Source organism: Haliaeetus leucocephalus, unplaced genomic scaffold (assembly GCF_000737465.1).
Source record: "Haliaeetus leucocephalus isolate CR32 unplaced genomic scaffold, Haliaeetus_leucocephalus-4.0 Scaffold339, whole genome shotgun sequence".
Classification (NCBI taxonomy): Eukaryota; Metazoa; Chordata; class Aves; order Accipitriformes; family Accipitridae; genus Haliaeetus; species Haliaeetus leucocephalus.
This window is the reverse complement of record NW_010972775.1, coordinates 7,898,179-7,916,601: the sequence shown is the minus strand read 5'-3', so window position 1 is coordinate 7,916,601 and position 18,423 is coordinate 7,898,179. Positions and strand designations below refer to the sequence as shown.

General features: G+C 39.2%; 1 protein-coding gene across 1 annotated transcript in view; it reads right to left on the bottom strand.

Moving 5' to 3' along the window:
* The window catches only part of ADAM10 (ADAM metallopeptidase domain 10), a 56,299-nt gene extending 38,098 nt beyond the window's left edge, over nucleotides 1–18,201 (bottom strand). Inside the window, exons 1-2 of the mRNA XM_010572272.1 lie at nucleotides 18,129–18,201; nucleotides 6,985–7,135 (exon numbers count right to left, since the gene is read on the bottom strand). Coding sequence (XP_010570574.1) covers nucleotides 6,985–7,135; nucleotides 18,129–18,201 — 224 coding nt within the window. The remainder of the gene's footprint in view (nucleotides 1–6,984; nucleotides 7,136–18,128) is intronic.
* Between the last annotated feature and the right edge of the window lie 222 nt (nucleotides 18,202–18,423).

Genomic DNA, 18,423 nt, shown 5'->3' with positions numbered 1-18,423 from the left:
TTACCTAGCAGCTGAATTGCATGGTCACTCTGCAATATATTATAGCTTTACACAGTGTTTTCTTAATAAAGACATTGTAGAAAATTTGCTCATTAACTACAGGGAAAAAAAAGGTTACATGCAGTAACATGCAGGAGTACCCTACTAGCAGCAATAGTGAGACTGATGCAGTTTTTTCCAGCTACTTATTGATCAAATGCTACTCTCAGCACTTTGACATAATCAGGCAAAACAATCTCAAGTGGAAGCTTGCCTTACAGCATCTTCCTGACTCCTGGCACTCAGTGTAACTTTTGAAAGCACTGATAGACACTTTAGCTGTCAAGTTATTTGAAGTAATAATGGCCAAATCTTGGTGCCCACTGGACTTGCCACATTAGACACATGCATACTATTAGCCTTTTTATATAGAACCACAAAGACAAGAATTCTTTTCACTCCTTCCCACCCTATACAAACCCAAGAAGGATAGGATAATAACATTTTTCTAAACTCCCTCCAAAACCCACCTATTGTTGCAGTTCTGAAGTTACAGAGCAGAGCTGGATGCATGCTCTTTTGGATACATAGGGGTATGTCCTTGTAGTGACGCAGAACAGTAGGCAAGAACATTCTGGTGAGTAACAAGAGATGGAAAAATGTCTAATGGTCATGAAGGATCACTACAAATGACCAGTATCACTGATTTTTAATGCAGTGGAAGCAAAGCTTGTGTTTCATCATTAGTTAGAAGGTATTCAGGTTTCTGTCATAATCCAAACCTCGACAAGCATTTATACAGACTGATCTGAAAATACGATATAACAGTATTGGAGCATATTGGAGCACAGTAGAAGTACTTTTGAGTCCAGATGAACTGTATAAGGTGGTGGAGACTGAAGAATTGGTTACTCTAATTGCACCAACTGAAATAATATTCTAATATATAAACAATTTTAACCCTATATTGAGCTAGTTTTTAAGATTTGAATATGCTGGGCTAAAAGAATCTGAACTTAGCAGCCATGACTTGTAAGCCCAAATTAAAACACAAAGAAACATTTTTATTGGTGAAGCCCATATTTTTAAACTATCACAGATTTTATAGAACAACCTACCAATATTCAACAAGTGAATGCTTTAACATTCACAAGTATAACCATATGAAAGGTCTTTTTATTTGTATGGCTTACAAAGAAGTGATGTTGCAAGCATTTCTATAACAGTTTTCCTATTATAAGGATCATGCAAAGATCATATATTCCAACAAACATGTCTGAACTTAACTCGCAGTATTTTTTTTTTTTTAGATAAAATTTTAGGTAAAAATCTAAGGAACATTATAGCTAAATTGCAAAACATCTGAAAGTTCTCAACGTATCTGTAACTTAGTAATAAGCAGGTGTTACCATGTGTTCCAAGCACCACTTGAAAATTCAACTGTTCACTCAAGCTGTGTAGGCAACTTTCCCAAGCAAGAGTCATCAACTAATCCAAGAGAAAGAGTGGAAGTGGGTGTGGACAGGTGATTAACAGGACAAATTAAGAAAAAACTAGAAAGCATAAGTTATTAGGAATGCACTAAGTAAAAAGTTGACTGGCAGTACAGTTAAACACTACACAGATGTAGATCCTCTACTCCTGAACGCATCAGGGTCTCAGGAATTAGGTAAAAAGGTATAGTTCAGAGAGCATCAGACAAGTTTTTCAAGCTCTATCCTCAAAATGAAATCACTATGAATGAAGTATCTAGGATACTTCTGACATTCTACAGTTGATAGGAATTCAGTTCAGGATGTTCTATGATTAATATATTGCAAATGTTTATACTGAAAAAGTAAAGAAAACTTTCCAGCTTCTCTGCATGGGAAGGGTTGTGTTCAGTAAGTGAACAAGTGCAAGTACACATTTTGTGACTAAGTCAAAACTGGGTATAAAATACAATGTCAGTTTGGGTGATGTCCCAACTTCATTTTCAAAACTACTGACATTACCTTAACATGCAAAAGAAAGTTATGCTATATTAAACTCCTTCACTGTATCTTAAGCTGGTGCCAAAGGCATTGCTCTTCTATGCATCATGCCATGTATTTCATTTTGTGGGTTTTTTTGGTTGTTTTTTTTTTTGGGGGGGGGGGGAGTTGCCTGGGGAGGGTTCTGGAGTGGGTTCAAAAGCTACTTTATACCAGGAACTTAGTTGGTTAATACTAAGACTGTGCATTCATTATCTTTGTATGGACTCTAAAACACTCAATATAAACTGGCAGGTGGAACAGCTATGATACATAACCAGGATTGTTTTAAAACTTCATATTCCTTCCCATTTGAAGCATTTTAGAAATGGGCACATTTTGCACCACTGGTGAAACAATAATGTCAACTCATCTAAACCACACAGTTTATGATTCAAAAGAATTAATAGGTATCCATAGCTTAGTTTCAGCAATTTTAACTGCCCTATTAAGCTAGTGTTTCAGCATTGAATAGTGGCTGGTTTGGTTTAATTCACTACATCTGCCATAACGAGTTGTATTTTAGATTACCCAACAAAAAAGTTTTGAAAAATTTCTCTTCTTAATGCTACTGTGTAGCATTTAACTTTCAGAGCAAGGTTAAAGAAGGCAGGGTTTTTCAATGATGGAACCTTATACACCCATTTGTAGAACTACTGAGCCTGGTGTGAAAAATAGGTAGCTTTGGGTTTAATTCGGTCATAACAGCATCTATTTCATTATTAAACTGTTATTAGCCCATGGTTAAATGGTCACTTTAGCTTAGTATAAATATATAATATTTAATTTTTATTTTATCCTTTTTCAACAAGAGGCTACTATGAAATACAGTTCTTAAATCCAAACAGTCTACTGAAAAGAACAGATGCTACTTACACAGTCATAAAATACTTGTAGCTGCCAGCCATTTTCTGGACAATGAAACTAAATTTGATGAATGCTAATCTGGTGTATGTCAGCACTGCCACTGAAAAGGGTAGTATTGCATCTTCCCTCTCACCACTTCTGCTTATTTCTGTACCCTTTCTTCTTACAGCTTATATACTGAATTGAATGACAAATTAATCTGGCTGAAAAATAACCAGCCAAATCACTTCCCATCTTGACTGGCCATGTGACCAACAGGTGCTTCCTCTGGCACAAAAGAAAAGATTAAGTTTATAAAGTTCAGACTGGTACCAGAGATACAGCATAAGAACTGTTGTGGTCCAGCTAGCTTCATTTGCAGTTTCCAGCAGGCAACAGCAGTAATTATTGGGACAGCTCTTCCATTGTTTCTTGGCTACAGAAGATAGCCATTTCATCAGAAGCCAACTCAAAACAGAAGGTTATCATTTCAGTACCCATAAGTAGCAGCTGTTTAGTATCTTTATTAAGTTAAGGAGATGCAAGTCAGACAGCTGTATGCCAATAAACCACTACACCTGGACAAAGTCTTAACTAACCATTTGGTATAAGGCCATTCAAAAAAACAGGTTTAAATTTTCAGAATCTCAAACCTCATGTTTACCGAAAGCCTGTAAGTTTCATCACCATATTTAAATAAAACAGCACTGTAATAGTCCATGGGCTAAATCTAAATGGTTTAAGGATTTTGCAAAAGCTTTTTTTCCTACCTTAGCACACAGTAATTAGAATATTTGATAGGAAGGTTTTAATGTTGCCATGACATACATCACTTATAACTATTCACAATAAACTAGCTACAACTACAAAAAGGATGCCAGATGCCCACCAAAGCTGTTCTATCACTCCCCCTCCTCAGCTGGACAGGGAAGAGAAAATATAACAAAGAGCTTGTGGGTCAAGATAACCACAGGACAGATCACTCACCAATTACCATCATGGGCAAAACAGACTCAGCTTGGGGAAAATTAACTCAATTTATTACAAATCAACAGGAGTAGGGTAATAAGAAATAAAACCAAATCTCAAAACACCTTCCCTCCACCCCTCCCTTCTTCCTGGGCACAGCTTCACTCCCAGATTCTCTACCAACCCCCCCAGCGGCACAGAGGGACGGGGAATGGGGTTTATGGTCAGTTCGTCACACGCTATTTTCTGCCACTTCATCCTCCTCAGGGGCAGGACTCCTCACACTCTTCCCCTGCTCCAGTGTGGGGTCCCTCCCACAGGAGACAGTCCTCCACGAACTTCTCCAATGTGGGTCCTTCCTACAGGCTGCAGTTCTTCACGAACTGCTCCAGCGTGGGTCCTTTTCACGGTGTGCAGTCCTTCAGGAGCACACTGCTCCAGCGTGGGTCCCCCACAGGGTCAAAAGTCCTGCCAGAAAACCTGCTCCATGGACTCCTCTCTCCACAGACCTGCAGGTCCTGCCAGGAGCCTGCTCCAGCATGGGCTTCCCATGGGGTCACAGCCTCCTTCAGGAACCCACCTGCTCCAGCATGGGGTCCTCCCTGGGCTGCAGGTGGAGATCTGCTCCACTGTGGACCTCCCTGGGCTGCAGGGGGACAGCCTGCCTCACCATGGTCTTCACCACGGGCTGCAGGGGAATCTCTGCTCCGGCGCCTGGAGCACCTCCTCCCCCTCCTTCTTCACTGACCTTGGTGTCTGCAGGGTTGTTTCTCTTACATGTTCTCACTCCTCTCCCCGGCTGCCGTTTCTGTCTGTCCCAACTTTTTTTTCCTTCTTAAAAATGTTATCACAGAGGCGTTACCACTATCGCTGATGGGCTCGGCCTTGGCCGGCGGTGGGTCCATCTTAGAGCCGGCTGGTATTGGCTCTGTCGGACACAGGGGAAGCTTTCAGCAGCTTCTTACAGAAGCCACCCCTGTAACACCCCCCGCTATCAAAACCTTGCCACACAAAGCCAATACAACAGTTTTCCAAACTGCTACACACCTTCAAAGCTACTAAATACACTGTATGAAGTAAAACACAATTCACTTGATCCTTCCTAATTCATATTTAAAGAAAAATGAAAATATGTTGTAAGAACACACTCAGACGGATTAATGGGAATTTGTGGACTAAATTTACAGCCTGTCAGCTACCCTCTCTTTGGCAGGAAGTGTTAGATGTGTCACAGGAAACCACCAAAATCCTAAATTATGGACTGGTTTGACCTTATAGGAAGTTTCCATTCAGCCTCCTCAGTTAACAATGGATTTGTGCCTCAGAGCATAGGGATTTAGAATCAATTCCACGTACAAACACCAACACTTTCCTTTGTGAGTAATAGTAGCTGTTATCAAAACCTTTATAAACCTGTTTGTCTAAGGTTTGGTGTGACTGAGATCCATGAAGTAAGAGAGGAAATCTTTTTTAGACCTCATTGTCAGTATGGTTAACATTTTCATACGGTAATGCTTTTCAGCCCACCTTATTAACACAGATAGAATGCACAGGCTAAGCTAAGAGCTCTATTTTACAGAGGAGTATTATGGGATCTTTATCAATGACAAGATGAACCTGCTCAAGTGGACTGAAATGTGGACTGCTCCCAGAAAGAATGGTCTCATCCTCCCTCCATCAACCCTTCAAGTCATGCTGATTGCTTTTTCTGCCAAGTAATTTTCAGCTGGATCAGTTCCCAGATCCTATTCCTTGCATGGTCTTAAGAATACTAGTGCTAGCACAAAGATAATACTGGGAATGTGGTCAGGCCTGTTCCTCTCTGCAGCACCACACACTTTGGTAAGCCTTAATTAACCATCAGCCTGCAGCTTAAGAGTGGCAGCATTAGACTGAAACTAAACTTCACTGTCTTGCAACCTTGTTGGAGATTTAAAAGTGGAAAGGTTTACAGTATGAGGAGCTTCTGAAACATTCTACTCTGCAGTCTTGTTTATTAGAACAATTTAACAGCAAGGACTAGAGATTGCCTGTGAAGCTACAGCAGAGACAGCAGCAATATGACTCTTCTTTAAATAATAAAATTCCCTGGACTAAAAATTACACCCAAAATGTAAGGACAGGACTTCAAATTCAGGATTTGGGTTGCAGTTCTACAGCAGTTACAAATACAACCCTAATGCTAACCTTTTGGGAGCATGCACTGAAATTCAGTCATTACACCATACACCTCCAGTAGCAACACTCAACTCCCTGAAGAAATTACAAGCTGGCACAGAAGTAGAATGCTTACTTATAAACCAGTATTCCAAACACAGATTCAGAAGACCTGGTTTTACCTTCGCTCTGCCAAACTTCCTATGTTTCTACATATGGCTAGCAATTATTTATCAAGTTCTAATTACTTAAAATTGTAACTGAGATAATTAGAAAAACAAGGGCATTACATATTCCCAAAATATATTAAGGCAGTGGTGCTGGAAAGGAGGGAGTCAAAGAAACAAAGACACAGACGCAAATTTTAACTTTCTTCCTGTTTCTCCTTGGTTATACAAAAAGCAGGCAATTTTAAAAGTACAAAGAGCTCTTCCTAGGTGAAACCTACAAATTATATTTCAGTTGCTCACACTGAATATCTAACTTTTGTACCGGATCTTACAACTACATATTAAATGCAAGGCAAAGCAACAGCAATTATGTTTTCCCCATGTCAAATAATTGCTAAATTCCACAACAGCACAGAAAACAGATGACACCATTACACATGAAACAGAAGACTTTTTTGGCCTATTTTGTAGTTTCAAACGCAGTCTGAAATTTACTTTTTTCTCAAATCTTTTCAGGCAGTTTGGCATAATTTATTGTAAAAAAAAGGTGCCAAAGCTGCATTATAAACTCAGAATCAACTACCATTCTGTTCCCAGTATGATTCCATTGTTTAAGCTTCAAAGCACATTAATAGTTATCACCAGAAGTACATATGAGTGATTACAAGCAACAATTTCACACTCGTACTGGACATCAGAGCAAATACTTCATAGAAACCATAAGCACTGCATTTTAGTGTATTCTAGCTAACATTAGTTTGATGACTATTTCACCATGTACATTTCACTATAATTAAAACACATATATGAATAAAATATTTAAAGCAAATACCTTTTAAAATATCACTAACCTTCCATGAGCATGAAAATCTAGGTGCAAGAACTGATCTTCGTGCGATACTGCTCTTTTGGCACGCTGGTGTTTTTGGTGTAACAAATCCACATTGTAAGACAATCCTTCATAATGTCTAATGTACTTATTTAGAGGATCTCCATACTGGCCTGAAAACAGAAGAAAGTAAGGTTTAGCATGTCTGAGAAATTACTAAGGTTACAACCACACTACCAGGTATGGCAGATCTGTGGTGCAAAACAGTTGGTGATGAGGACCCAACTTCCACATTATATGCATTTTATCTTTCTTTCTTCTCCGTTGTATGCTTCAGTTTCATTCTACTCTAATGCCACAGACTGAATGTGCACTTGCTGTTAAGAGTGCATTAGATGGACCTTGGAAGGTTCAGTTTGAGTATAGTTCATTTACTCCAAAACTACTCCACAATACAAACCACATCATTGTGTGGGACAATGCTTCAGAGATGTTTCAGAAACACACTCCTGATCCAAACACAAAAAGCCCAACAGTTGCACATCTTTCTTTTAGTTCCCTAGAAAAATTGTACTTCCAGCTTCACTCTGCACTCATGACACCGAAGTATCTGCTCAGAATGTTTATAATTCACATGCCAAACATCCAGAAAAATTAAGAGCAAATCATGCCACCTAGCAACACATTCTGTATCACATGGAAAGTTCTATCATATGGAAAAAGTTTATTAAAGATGTATCTCCAAAGACATAGATTCAGTTCAGTCTATTTTGGACACTTCCTTCTAAGGCAATTTTTCTGACCCACATTAAGAGTGCATGACAGAAAACAGAGAAAGATTTTGGTCCTCCCATCCTGATGGAGGAAGGGACATGCAGAACTGACCAGAGGCACTAGCATTTAAGAGCTCCTCATAGATCTAATATGCATAGAGAGGACAACCATATCAGCTCCGTATTTACACTAGACATTAGACATTTTACTATAACACAGTATTTTTCACTCCAAGGTTAGCATTAGTAGGTCAGTAACAGGATAGAAAACTCCTTGTGCTGCCCAGACACCTGTCAGATATACTGCTGAGATGTACCTTCGCCTACCAAACAGCCAACAGGCCAGCAATTGTAAGAACCGAAACAGTAAAGAAGTTGCCATAGCATTATTTTTCCCCAGACAAGGAACCACTATATGCATTACAGACATTTGGTTAATTCAGATTTTAGTCACTTCTTCCAAATAAGTACACAGTTTCCAGTCAGGATTCACCTTCTTATTATTTAATATATCCCAAGCAATCATAGAAATGTATGCACAATAAATTGACAGTACAGCATGTATTTCACGAGAAGCATATTTTCATATCCTGACCACCACCAAGGTCTCCATCCCCTCCCTCTGCACATTCAACATTGATACTCTTCCTAAGTCTCACCACGCTTCTATATCAAATGCCAGCACTAGAACACTATGCATGAAAAATATTTCATCTACCTGCCAAAAGTAAACACAGATGCTGTGGGAAGAATTATTAAGATGAAGTAATTCAGTAACTGTAATCAGAGACCAAAAAACACAGAAGTTCCAACAGTAGAAAATAATGTGGAGAAATAGAAAAAAAAACAAAACAAAACAAATGCAACTTCTGGAACAAACCACTGTGTGTTTGCAATGGAGGTAGTACACACAGTATGTTTTACATACACAGTGAAAAAAGGTTTTTAAACAGTTTCTATTTAAAATATCCAATCATAAGGAATTAATTTAGGTATCTATATGTAGAATCTACAGTCAAGAAGAGTGAGATCATTTCAGTGGTTCTGGTTTCAAAGCCAGATTATATATGACCCAAACTCTGTCATGTTTCTCGATGTACTGAACATTAAAGCCAGCAAAGGATTAAAGATTAAGTGATGCTTAATATTTCAAAACTCCAAGGAGTAACTGTGTGTTTTGATATATAACTTTTATCAGTAGCTAGCACAAAAACATTCACCCTGCTTGAAACAAAGCCTTGCAGTACTCTATACACTTTATGCAACAAACATACAATCCTTTTCTCTTTTAACTCCATAGAAGTAACTATTTCTGAAGATCAACTATTCATTACAGAAACTACTTTGTGTATCAAATCACTCAAAGGTAAGCACCATCTCTCACAGTGTTATTATGCAAAACGTCAAGTTTTCTTTTAAGCAGCCTGACGGCAATATATTGCCAAATTTATCTGTAGAAGGAACGTTTTAGCACTGCCCATGTTTAGTAAAAATTTCCATACAAGTTCTTCCCTACATGAGCCCTTTGACAAAGCATATTCCAAAACTTTAGAAGGTGTTTCAGTGAACTATATGTTTTTTATTGAAACAAGTTGGCCCCATCTTTTTAGTTCACTGAGACGCAATGTGATGATACAAAGACAAACTGAGCGCAGTAAACGTATCATCATCATTTTTACTAGCTGTAACACATCATCTTTCACAAAAAGGACACAGAAATTCAACTGTCAACCACTTCATTTATGAAAAGACAGACCTGATGTAAAGCCTGAATTGTCTATTGAAAGCTGTGGTATACAAAAGCAATGTTATCTACACTAAGAATATGAAATTAGAATACAGAACATGCAAGTTGCTGGTTTTCCAGTTCGAGGTTGAATCAGTAATGTTCAAACATATCCTCACGAAGAGTGTAAGATTTGTTTCCATATCATAGGAACTGCATTTCATAGTACTTACTACTACATTCTGAAGGTTAGGCAACCACAATCAATGATATAACATTATGCACCAGTTTCTGCTTCAAGGATGTTTTTCCCCCACCCTGTTCTGTTTTTTCACTGTATGTTGTTCTTAACTGTGTGTATGCAAGTGTTTGCCCAATTGCTCCTGGCTCCTCACTTAGCTTCGAAGCCCTCCTTCCTCAACCTCCTCCTTAAGAAAGGGAACAAATTATTCAGTTTATGCTTGATTTTTCAAGAACCCAACTTGGGCTATCTTCTTATTTTTCCTGAAGAAATATCAAAGTGCAGCATTTGCGAGATCAAATAGAAAGTCAAATCTCCAATTTTCTCCAGAATTCTTAACTCTACAAGGAAAAAGCAGGACATCTCATAATCAGTTTAACCTCAGACCAAACTAAATGTGAGCATTCTCAGAGATTTCATGTAATGTTTTTCTTCAGATATCTATACTGACAACATCCAGGGAGGTCCAATGAGACAAGTGTATCCCAAAGCTTTGCCTCAGTAGTGTTACATTTTCACAAAGAAAAAAACCTGTTATTGTATTAAGAATATAATTTTGTAAGCAAAATTACAAATTTACCTTTCCCTGTATTTATTGCCATGAGGTCTTCTCTAAATTAATACCACAGATTTCTCAGGCATTAGAATGTCTGATCACCAATAAGCTCAATGAGCAACACAAAAGATGACTAAGTAAATTAATACTTCCAAATGCATTGCTTGCATCTAGCAGCAATGTGCACAAGATGATACCACCATATTTTTTTAAAATTCAAGTATTACTACAGATAAGACCACAATCAAATTTCCTTGCAGTACTGTAGGCTTCTGCAAGTGTTGACTCTTCATCACTGACTGCAAATACAGTCCAATAACAAAATTTCATTCTAATTTCCTCTCACTCTTAAGTCTCAAAATATAAGTCAATTCTCATCCAGCTTTCCAGAAGCCTCTTAGGTGTCTTAAACATTTATAAAATGTGTGATTTAAGCAAGTCTACATGAATTCTAATCCCAATAAGGCACAGGACGAATCCAAAGTTTCAGCAGCCAGCATGATGAATTTTGAGGATGAAGGATGTTGTCCCTGTCTAATGTTTCTCTAATCACTTCCAACATAATCCCACAAAGTGAAGCAGAAACACCTCCTATGGCCCAAGAGCTTCTATAAACCAAACAAGATCAGCCTGAGTCTACCCATTATATCAAAATGATGCTCAATATACATTAGCCTGACTATAGGTACATGCTTTCCAATTCCAGGTACGTGACCCCAAAGTGTCAACATTAAAGAAAACAAGCTTCAAAATTAACTGATATAAGCTAAAACTTAGCTAAAGTTTTATTTTTCAAGTGAACCTAAATCTAGAATATGATACTAATAACTGACTTCAAAAACTTTTATCAAAACTAAGGAGTTAGTACGCTGCAGAATGTGTAAACTTCTGTGCTCCATAATCCCAAGCCTATTTAACAAGTCTTCAACTTTTCTGTGGTAGGAGGCTTCTAATAATGCATGCCTTTAAATTGTTATAGGCCATTTTCTTCTCAGTATTGCAAGGTACTCCTTGAACAGCTTCAGGTACCTAGAAAAAAAGTTTTAAAGCATGACAACTTACTGAAGACCCAATAATACCTCACACCTGATCCAGGTCTCATGACCACGTGGAAAGCTGAAAGACTGCACTCAACTGAGTCACAAAGAATAGTTTTTAAGTGCTAATTACTGTGACAAGACAGCAAAGGACAATTGACATTAAAAAGCTTTATAACTGTTCTCTCTGGGAGCAAAAGCAGAGAGGGTTTTAAGCAAAAATCCTTTTTCTTAACCAAAATGTATACACTTTCTGTGATCACACAGGGAAACACCACTATTTCTTTTCACTTTCTCCAAAACTTAAAAAACTCCTTATGTTTTAAGCACTCTCATAGTAAGCACTTAACACAAACACTCTTGCTGCTCTCCTCTTGCTAAACCAAAGCAGCTGCATATCACCTAGAGTATATGCTATTTCATAGCTTTTCTAAAAAGGGACTTCAGACAGGGTTGAAATCAAGGCTTCAAAATTAACGGTTACTTTCACTTCCAGAAGCACTTATAAAGTTCACATTCCTACAGCGTTCAAAGTCTGCAACTGATACGCAATCTCCTTCTAATAAAACCAGCTACGTATCAAAAGTGGCTATCTTCTTCACAAAGGTAGCTTACTAAGTAACTCAACCTTGGTAACACAAGAATTTACAGGATCCCGGGGCAAAAGTTTGTTAAACTGGAAAGAAGCCTTCACTGAAGTATATGAGGCAGGTACAACTGCTAGCTCTAGTTTTTGTAATTAGAAGATTCTGCATGAAAAAGGAAGACGTCTGTCACAGAATCTGAGTAGTGCACACACACAGATCTCAATCTCTGTGACAAACTACTGTTGTTATTTTGTTGTCACTGAAAAACTAGTTTTTGGTTTTTTTAATAGAGACTGCAAGACAAAGATCTTTTCAAATAAGGAAATGATCAGGAGCCTGCAGTAAGGAACATTGAACCATGAGGATCTAGATACAGTTTAAGGGAGCTGCTTTACAAAGTTCATGTATCATGTTGCCATCAACCAAAGGACTTGCTAAACTAGATGTGGCATTTCCTATGACAAAAACTCTCCAGCAACGAAGCTTTATTCTCATGGGCTTAGAACTAAATACAAGGAAGGACTTTAAACAGAATTATGCAGTGCATGTAGGCAAATGTCTCAAGGTGACAGTCCCTATAAAAGATTTTTGTGTATGAGGGTCTACAGCTCTTCAGCATCCCTAGAGAGCTGTAAAGAAAGTATCTACAGTTGTCATTTCGAACAGACACAAATCCGACTGGACAGGCAGGGAGTCTGAGGCATACATTTTCACCTTCTAAGTTTATGCAAAGGATAAAATGTATCACCCATGGGATTTTATCTGTAAGCCTCCTAGTTCACCTTGAGCAGCTATACATAGCAATTGTTTGGTGGTCTATGCTAAATGATTTGCTGTTCAGTTCATTTATCGTGGTTATTTTCCCAGAGAAGACTATGAAGACTCCCCCTCCCCCCAGACAAAATCTTCCCAATCTGTGGGAGTGAAGCAGTACCCATAGCAGAGGAGCTAGGAAACAAACACTTAAGCCAACTGGATATACAGAAGTCCACAGGATGAGATGGGATGCATCCAAGACTGCCGAGGGAGCTGGCTGATGCCGTTTCAAGGCTTTCTATCACCTTTTTGAAAGGTTATGGTGATGGAGGGGGGTTCCTGACAACTGGAAGACAAACGTCATCCCCATCTTCAAGGGGTGGTGGTGGTGGGGGTGGTCTGGAGATCTATAGGCTGGTCAGACTAACCTCAGTATATGGGAAGATTATGGAGGAAATCCTTATAGAAGCTAGCTTCATGCAGATAAAGAAGACTGGTAATAAACAGTACTGAAAGTTTACCACTGTAAACATAAACATCTATTAAGTTTATATATAATTGTGGTAAAAGATGACAACACTTAACATCCCATAAGAGGATAAATCAAGCATGCACTGTTCTAAAAGGTGAAGTTTGTATTAAACCACTCGGATTAAGACTTGCATGACACAGGCAAATAGTTCAAATACAACTGAAGCTTGATAATAGGGGAAAAAAAGCACAGAATATGACTTGATAGACTATCAGAAACTGTTCAGCAGCCAGGCTAACTTACCAGACAACTCCTTTTACTGCAAGTGTCATCACTGATTTGCAGATTTGAAATACCAGCATACGATAAACATCTTTAAGAGAATTATTATTATAATTTTAATTAAGATAATCAAAGCAAGATGTACTTCTTCAAGCTGTTTTCAATGTAGAGTTTATTTCTCAAAAAATGTTCCCTATACATAGGACATTAAAGAGTGTACATAGCATTCAGATTTAGCACTTCTGTGCTTAAGTGTATTGAAAGCCAGTAATCCTACCATAACCTCCCAACTTGAATTTCACTGAAGAATTTATTCAGGCTGTAGTTTCATAACTGCCAGCAGAAGGGCAGGTCCTGCTGCCCTCTTTCATCCACTCCATTTCTATTCTTCCCTTGTGCTGGCACTAAAACTGATTCAGCTGAAAAATATACTTTCTCTTCTGGTCAAGTTACTTTTTCATGAAAGAAAAGTGTGTAATCAAAAAGTCAGGATCATTTCCCTTCACTGAAAACTCACATTTAGAGCAGAGTTAAACAGTACAGCACCACCAGTGTAAGCAGTACAGAGATGTCCACTCATATATATATTTTTTTTACCCTCTTCCTCCCTACCCCACGTGAGTCCCAGCTCTTCCTCTCCACTGGGCTTGGGTCTGCACAATAAACCAATGGAAGTTACATGTCTGGCAGGAAATGATTAATTTCTTTTGTTTAAATAAGCAGGTGGAATTGGCTCCCCATGGCATGAAACACAAGAGGCAGTAAAGGAAGAGACGGTGGGAATGCATGGTATCATGGTTTAAGCCCAGCCAGGCAAAAAGGCACCAGGAGGCTGCTCGCTCACTCCTCCCCCTGCCCCCCGGTGGGATGGGGAGGAGAAAATATAAAGGAAAGCTCGGGGTCGACACAAGGACAGGGAGGGATCACTCACCAATTATGGTCACAGGCAAAAAACCAGACTCGACTTGGGGAAAAAACCAAAATCAACTGAATTTACTACCTATCAAACCAAAACAAGAATAATGGGAAGTAAACCCAAATCTTAACACATCTTTCCCCCACCCCTCCCTCCTTCCCAGGCTCAAGTCCACTCCCAATCCTCGCCCCCAGCAGCGCAGGGGGACAGGGAATGGGGTTTGCGGTCAGTTCATCACATGCTGTCTTCTACTGCTCCCTCCTCCTCAGGGGCAGGACTCCTCACACTCTTCCCCTGCTCCAGCGTGGGGTCCCTCCCACAGAAGACAGCCCTCCATGAACTTCTCCAATGCGGGTCCTTCCCACGGGCTGCAGTTCTTCACGAACTGCTCCACGTGGGTTCTTCCTGCGGACTGCAGTCCTTCAGGCACAGATTGCTCCAGCATGGGCTTTCCCAGGGAGTCATGGCCATCTTCCGGGGCATCCACCTGCTCCAGCGTGGGCTATTCCATGGGCTGCAGGACGACAGCCTGTCACTTCACCACGGGCTGCAGCGGTATCGCGCACCTCCTCCCCCTCCTTCTTCACTGACCTTGCTGTCTGCATAGGGGTTTCTCTCACATTCCACTCCCCTCTCCGCTGCAGGTTTTCCCGTCTTAAATATGTTACGGCAGAGGCGCTGCCGCTGATGGGCTCGGCCTTGGCCAGAGGCAGGTCTGACTTGGTGCCATGGAAGCTTCTAGCAGCTTCTCACAGCAGCCACTCTGGAGCCCCTCCCCTGCTACCAAAACTCCACCACACAAACCCAAAACACATGGCCAGGGCAGGACCGCCAGACAGCAGTAACTCATTATGGTGTCTCTGCCATACTGCATAACTGAACCTTTAGATCCTTTTAAAAGCAAAAATAAACTGCAGTCTTAGGCTTTTGGGCAATGGTATTTCAAAGTTACTAAGCACCTGATTTTATTTACTTCTAATTACCACAGGCATTTCTGAAACAACCATCTGACAGCTGCCTTTACCAGACACTGTCTCATCCAGCCATATAAAATTTGTAATGTTTTTATTTTAAACCCCAGATAAATGCTGGAGGCTGAGTGTCATGTTAATGAAGGCTAGTATTCTTCTCAATTTACAGCAAGGATGAAAACTACATCACTCAGATGCTGATAGCTCATAAAATGCCTTCCCACAACTCCCCCATGTGTCCAGAAAAAACCCAGAATTTCTCCCCTGCTCACTGGGAAATAGGTAGTTCAATATCCAGCAGCACAAGTCATTAAGATACAACTTGGAAGTCCTAGCAACATAAGAGTGTGTTGTACCAGTGAAAACAAAATTTATCGTAGATTTGCACTGACATTCAGCATCTGATCAGCCTAGCCAAAGCATGATCACTCTTGTTAAATCCAAGCTTTTGGGGAGTCTCATTAGTTCTTTTCCATACTTTCTATTCCCCTTCCACCCTGCCTTTTTCATTTTTTCAAATGACCCTCAGGTAGGAGGAGAGGTTCTATCAGTTATTTCCCTTCCTCAAAGAACATCATTATGTATGGATAATAAAGTACTGTTTAATACACCTGCATGTATCTTCATCACATGCAACAAAGCATGCTACTAAAAGCTGCAAATCGTACTGCCCAAACTAAGTACCACTTTATAGATGTCAAAATTATTAACAGCAACAGCCAGTGAGTAGATCCCTTAAGCCAAGCAATTCCAAGGGTATTGGGGAAAATGCTGATTCACTTTTTTTTTTCTTAAAAGAATTCTTAAAATTCAAGGCACGTATAACTTACCTGCTAGTATACAGTATCTACTTGAGATAAATTCTACCTTTCCAAAATTACTAAAAAAAAAAAAAGGCAAGGATTTTCCTTCTCACACTATTGAAACTGTATTCAAACTGACCTACTGGACCACTTGTTTTATAAGGGTCGTATTTATTCAGTGGTAGCAAAGAAAGAAAAACTTCTGAGAGAGCCCTAAAAGTGATCTAAAACCAAAACCTGATCAAGAACGTGTTTCAGGGCCTATTAGACCAAATTGCTGGTAATTTGTCTGTTTTAACCATAAACCATACAGACAGTTATAAAGCAACATAATACAGACATTGCAGTACACTTCATTAGTGCAGCAACAGTAGTGATTGCTTTTGGTTGCATTCCTTTTACATAATTTTAAGAACAGTAGAAACTACAAAAGAAAATAAATTTTTCAAATGAAACAAAGAGATTTCACTAATCTTTCTCCTCAAATAAACCATCCAAGTTATGTTGTACCTTAATATTTTAAAATGTTGTTTTGTGATTCATACTTAACTGTGAACTAAAGTTACAATTGGTTCTGTTAATCTACAATATACCTTTATATTTAAAGTATCTAAAGACTATTACAATAGAGTATACAGGCACAAAGCCTTGCATAATTCTTTCAGAAGAGTTCAAACTCAGGTATCCGGTAAAAATATTCTAATCTTAGTCTCAACATACAGAAGAACATTTTATTATTTTTTTTTAAAAGTGCAGAACAATGGAATTTTCAAATTCATTACTATTTAATACCTATATGGCTTAAAACTAAACAACTTTACAGGTAAGTATAACTTGGCTTCAAGATTTGTGTAAAATTAGTGAGCACAAGATGCACTGTACACAAATGAAACACAGGTAAATTGTTGGGTTTTTTTTAGTTGTTTCCAATTTGCACTGCTCTCTCAGTAACATCTTTAAGAATCATGAACTTGCCCTTTTTCACACGGATATTAATGCTTGCCTAGAAGCAAAGCATGCAAATGCAGAACTCTAGTTTTCAGTAAATAAAAACATTTACAGTACTTAAGAAACTCTAGAAATGTGAACACAGTTAAAACAGAAAATTCTAATATTAAAAAGTAATTTTAATTCAACATAGAGTTACAATAAATCTTTCATAATTATGTTGAGACTTTTACCAAAAAAGTTTCATAAGATATTTTGGAGATGTGTATTGGCCATAATTTCTAGATTTCTATTCAGCATTATTAAGCTTTCTTTAAAGATTCACCTGTACTACTAAAGACCGAAAGACATGGGGCTTCTGTCACCTGCTAGTAAGGTGTGCTTCCTAGTGCCAGAAATGTTGAAGGTGCCCATTCTTCTCTCAAAGAAAAAAATTAACATGAACACCTAAACTAAAATACACTTTTATGAACTTGCTTCTCTATATCCAGAGGACTGTACTTTACAGGCTTACTATGATTTTAACTTTAAGGCATATTTGCCTGCCTAGAATTAAACAGCGGAAACAACCCTCACAACTGGTTAATGAATCACTTTGAATTAATTCTGTGCCAACACTGTTTAGTTCAGAAAACAAAGAGGCCTCGAAAAGTATGCCAATAATTAAGTTTGAAATACCTTGATAGCTTACAAGAATTTATGAAGGAAAAGTCACCAGGAAAGTCTGTTGTGTACACTGCTCCTAATCACATAAGTAACGGGATGACTTCTGACCATGCAAATCAGCTTGCCTTCTATCTCACAGCTTAGCCCCAAGTACAACCTACTGAAGTTTTCATATACTGCGATGTTACTTTTTGAGAACGTGTGAAAGATTTAGGGTTAGATTCTTTGTCAATAAAGCTACGTATTGATGTAGGCAGCTGCAGAGTCCAGATAAATAGGAGAGGTGCCAAAGGAAACAGAGGAAGCAAGTCCTTATCAGCTGCTCCACCCATCCTTCTCCAGAAACACCCTCAAAGTCCACCTTTTCCAACACCCATGCTTGTAAAAACATGAAACCACTTCCCTGACACGACTTGACCAATTAAGCGTTACCAGACGCGGTCACGAAACAGTTTCCCAGCGCTGAAAAACAACCCGTCAGGGGAGCCGTCACAAAGTTACGCATCCCCCATCAACACGGGCACGTTTTGTCTCTGGCCTGGGAGAGAGGGGAGACCCCTCCTCGAAGCTACCGTCACGCTTCCATAAAAACAAACCCGGGCCCGTCTTTTATTTCCTTAAGCTGAACTTTCCGTCTACCCGCGCTTCCTGGTTTCGGGGTCAGGGAAGCGGCCGCAGGGGAGGCGAGGCGTGGGGGCGCGGCCCGCTCCGCGGGCAGCGGGACACC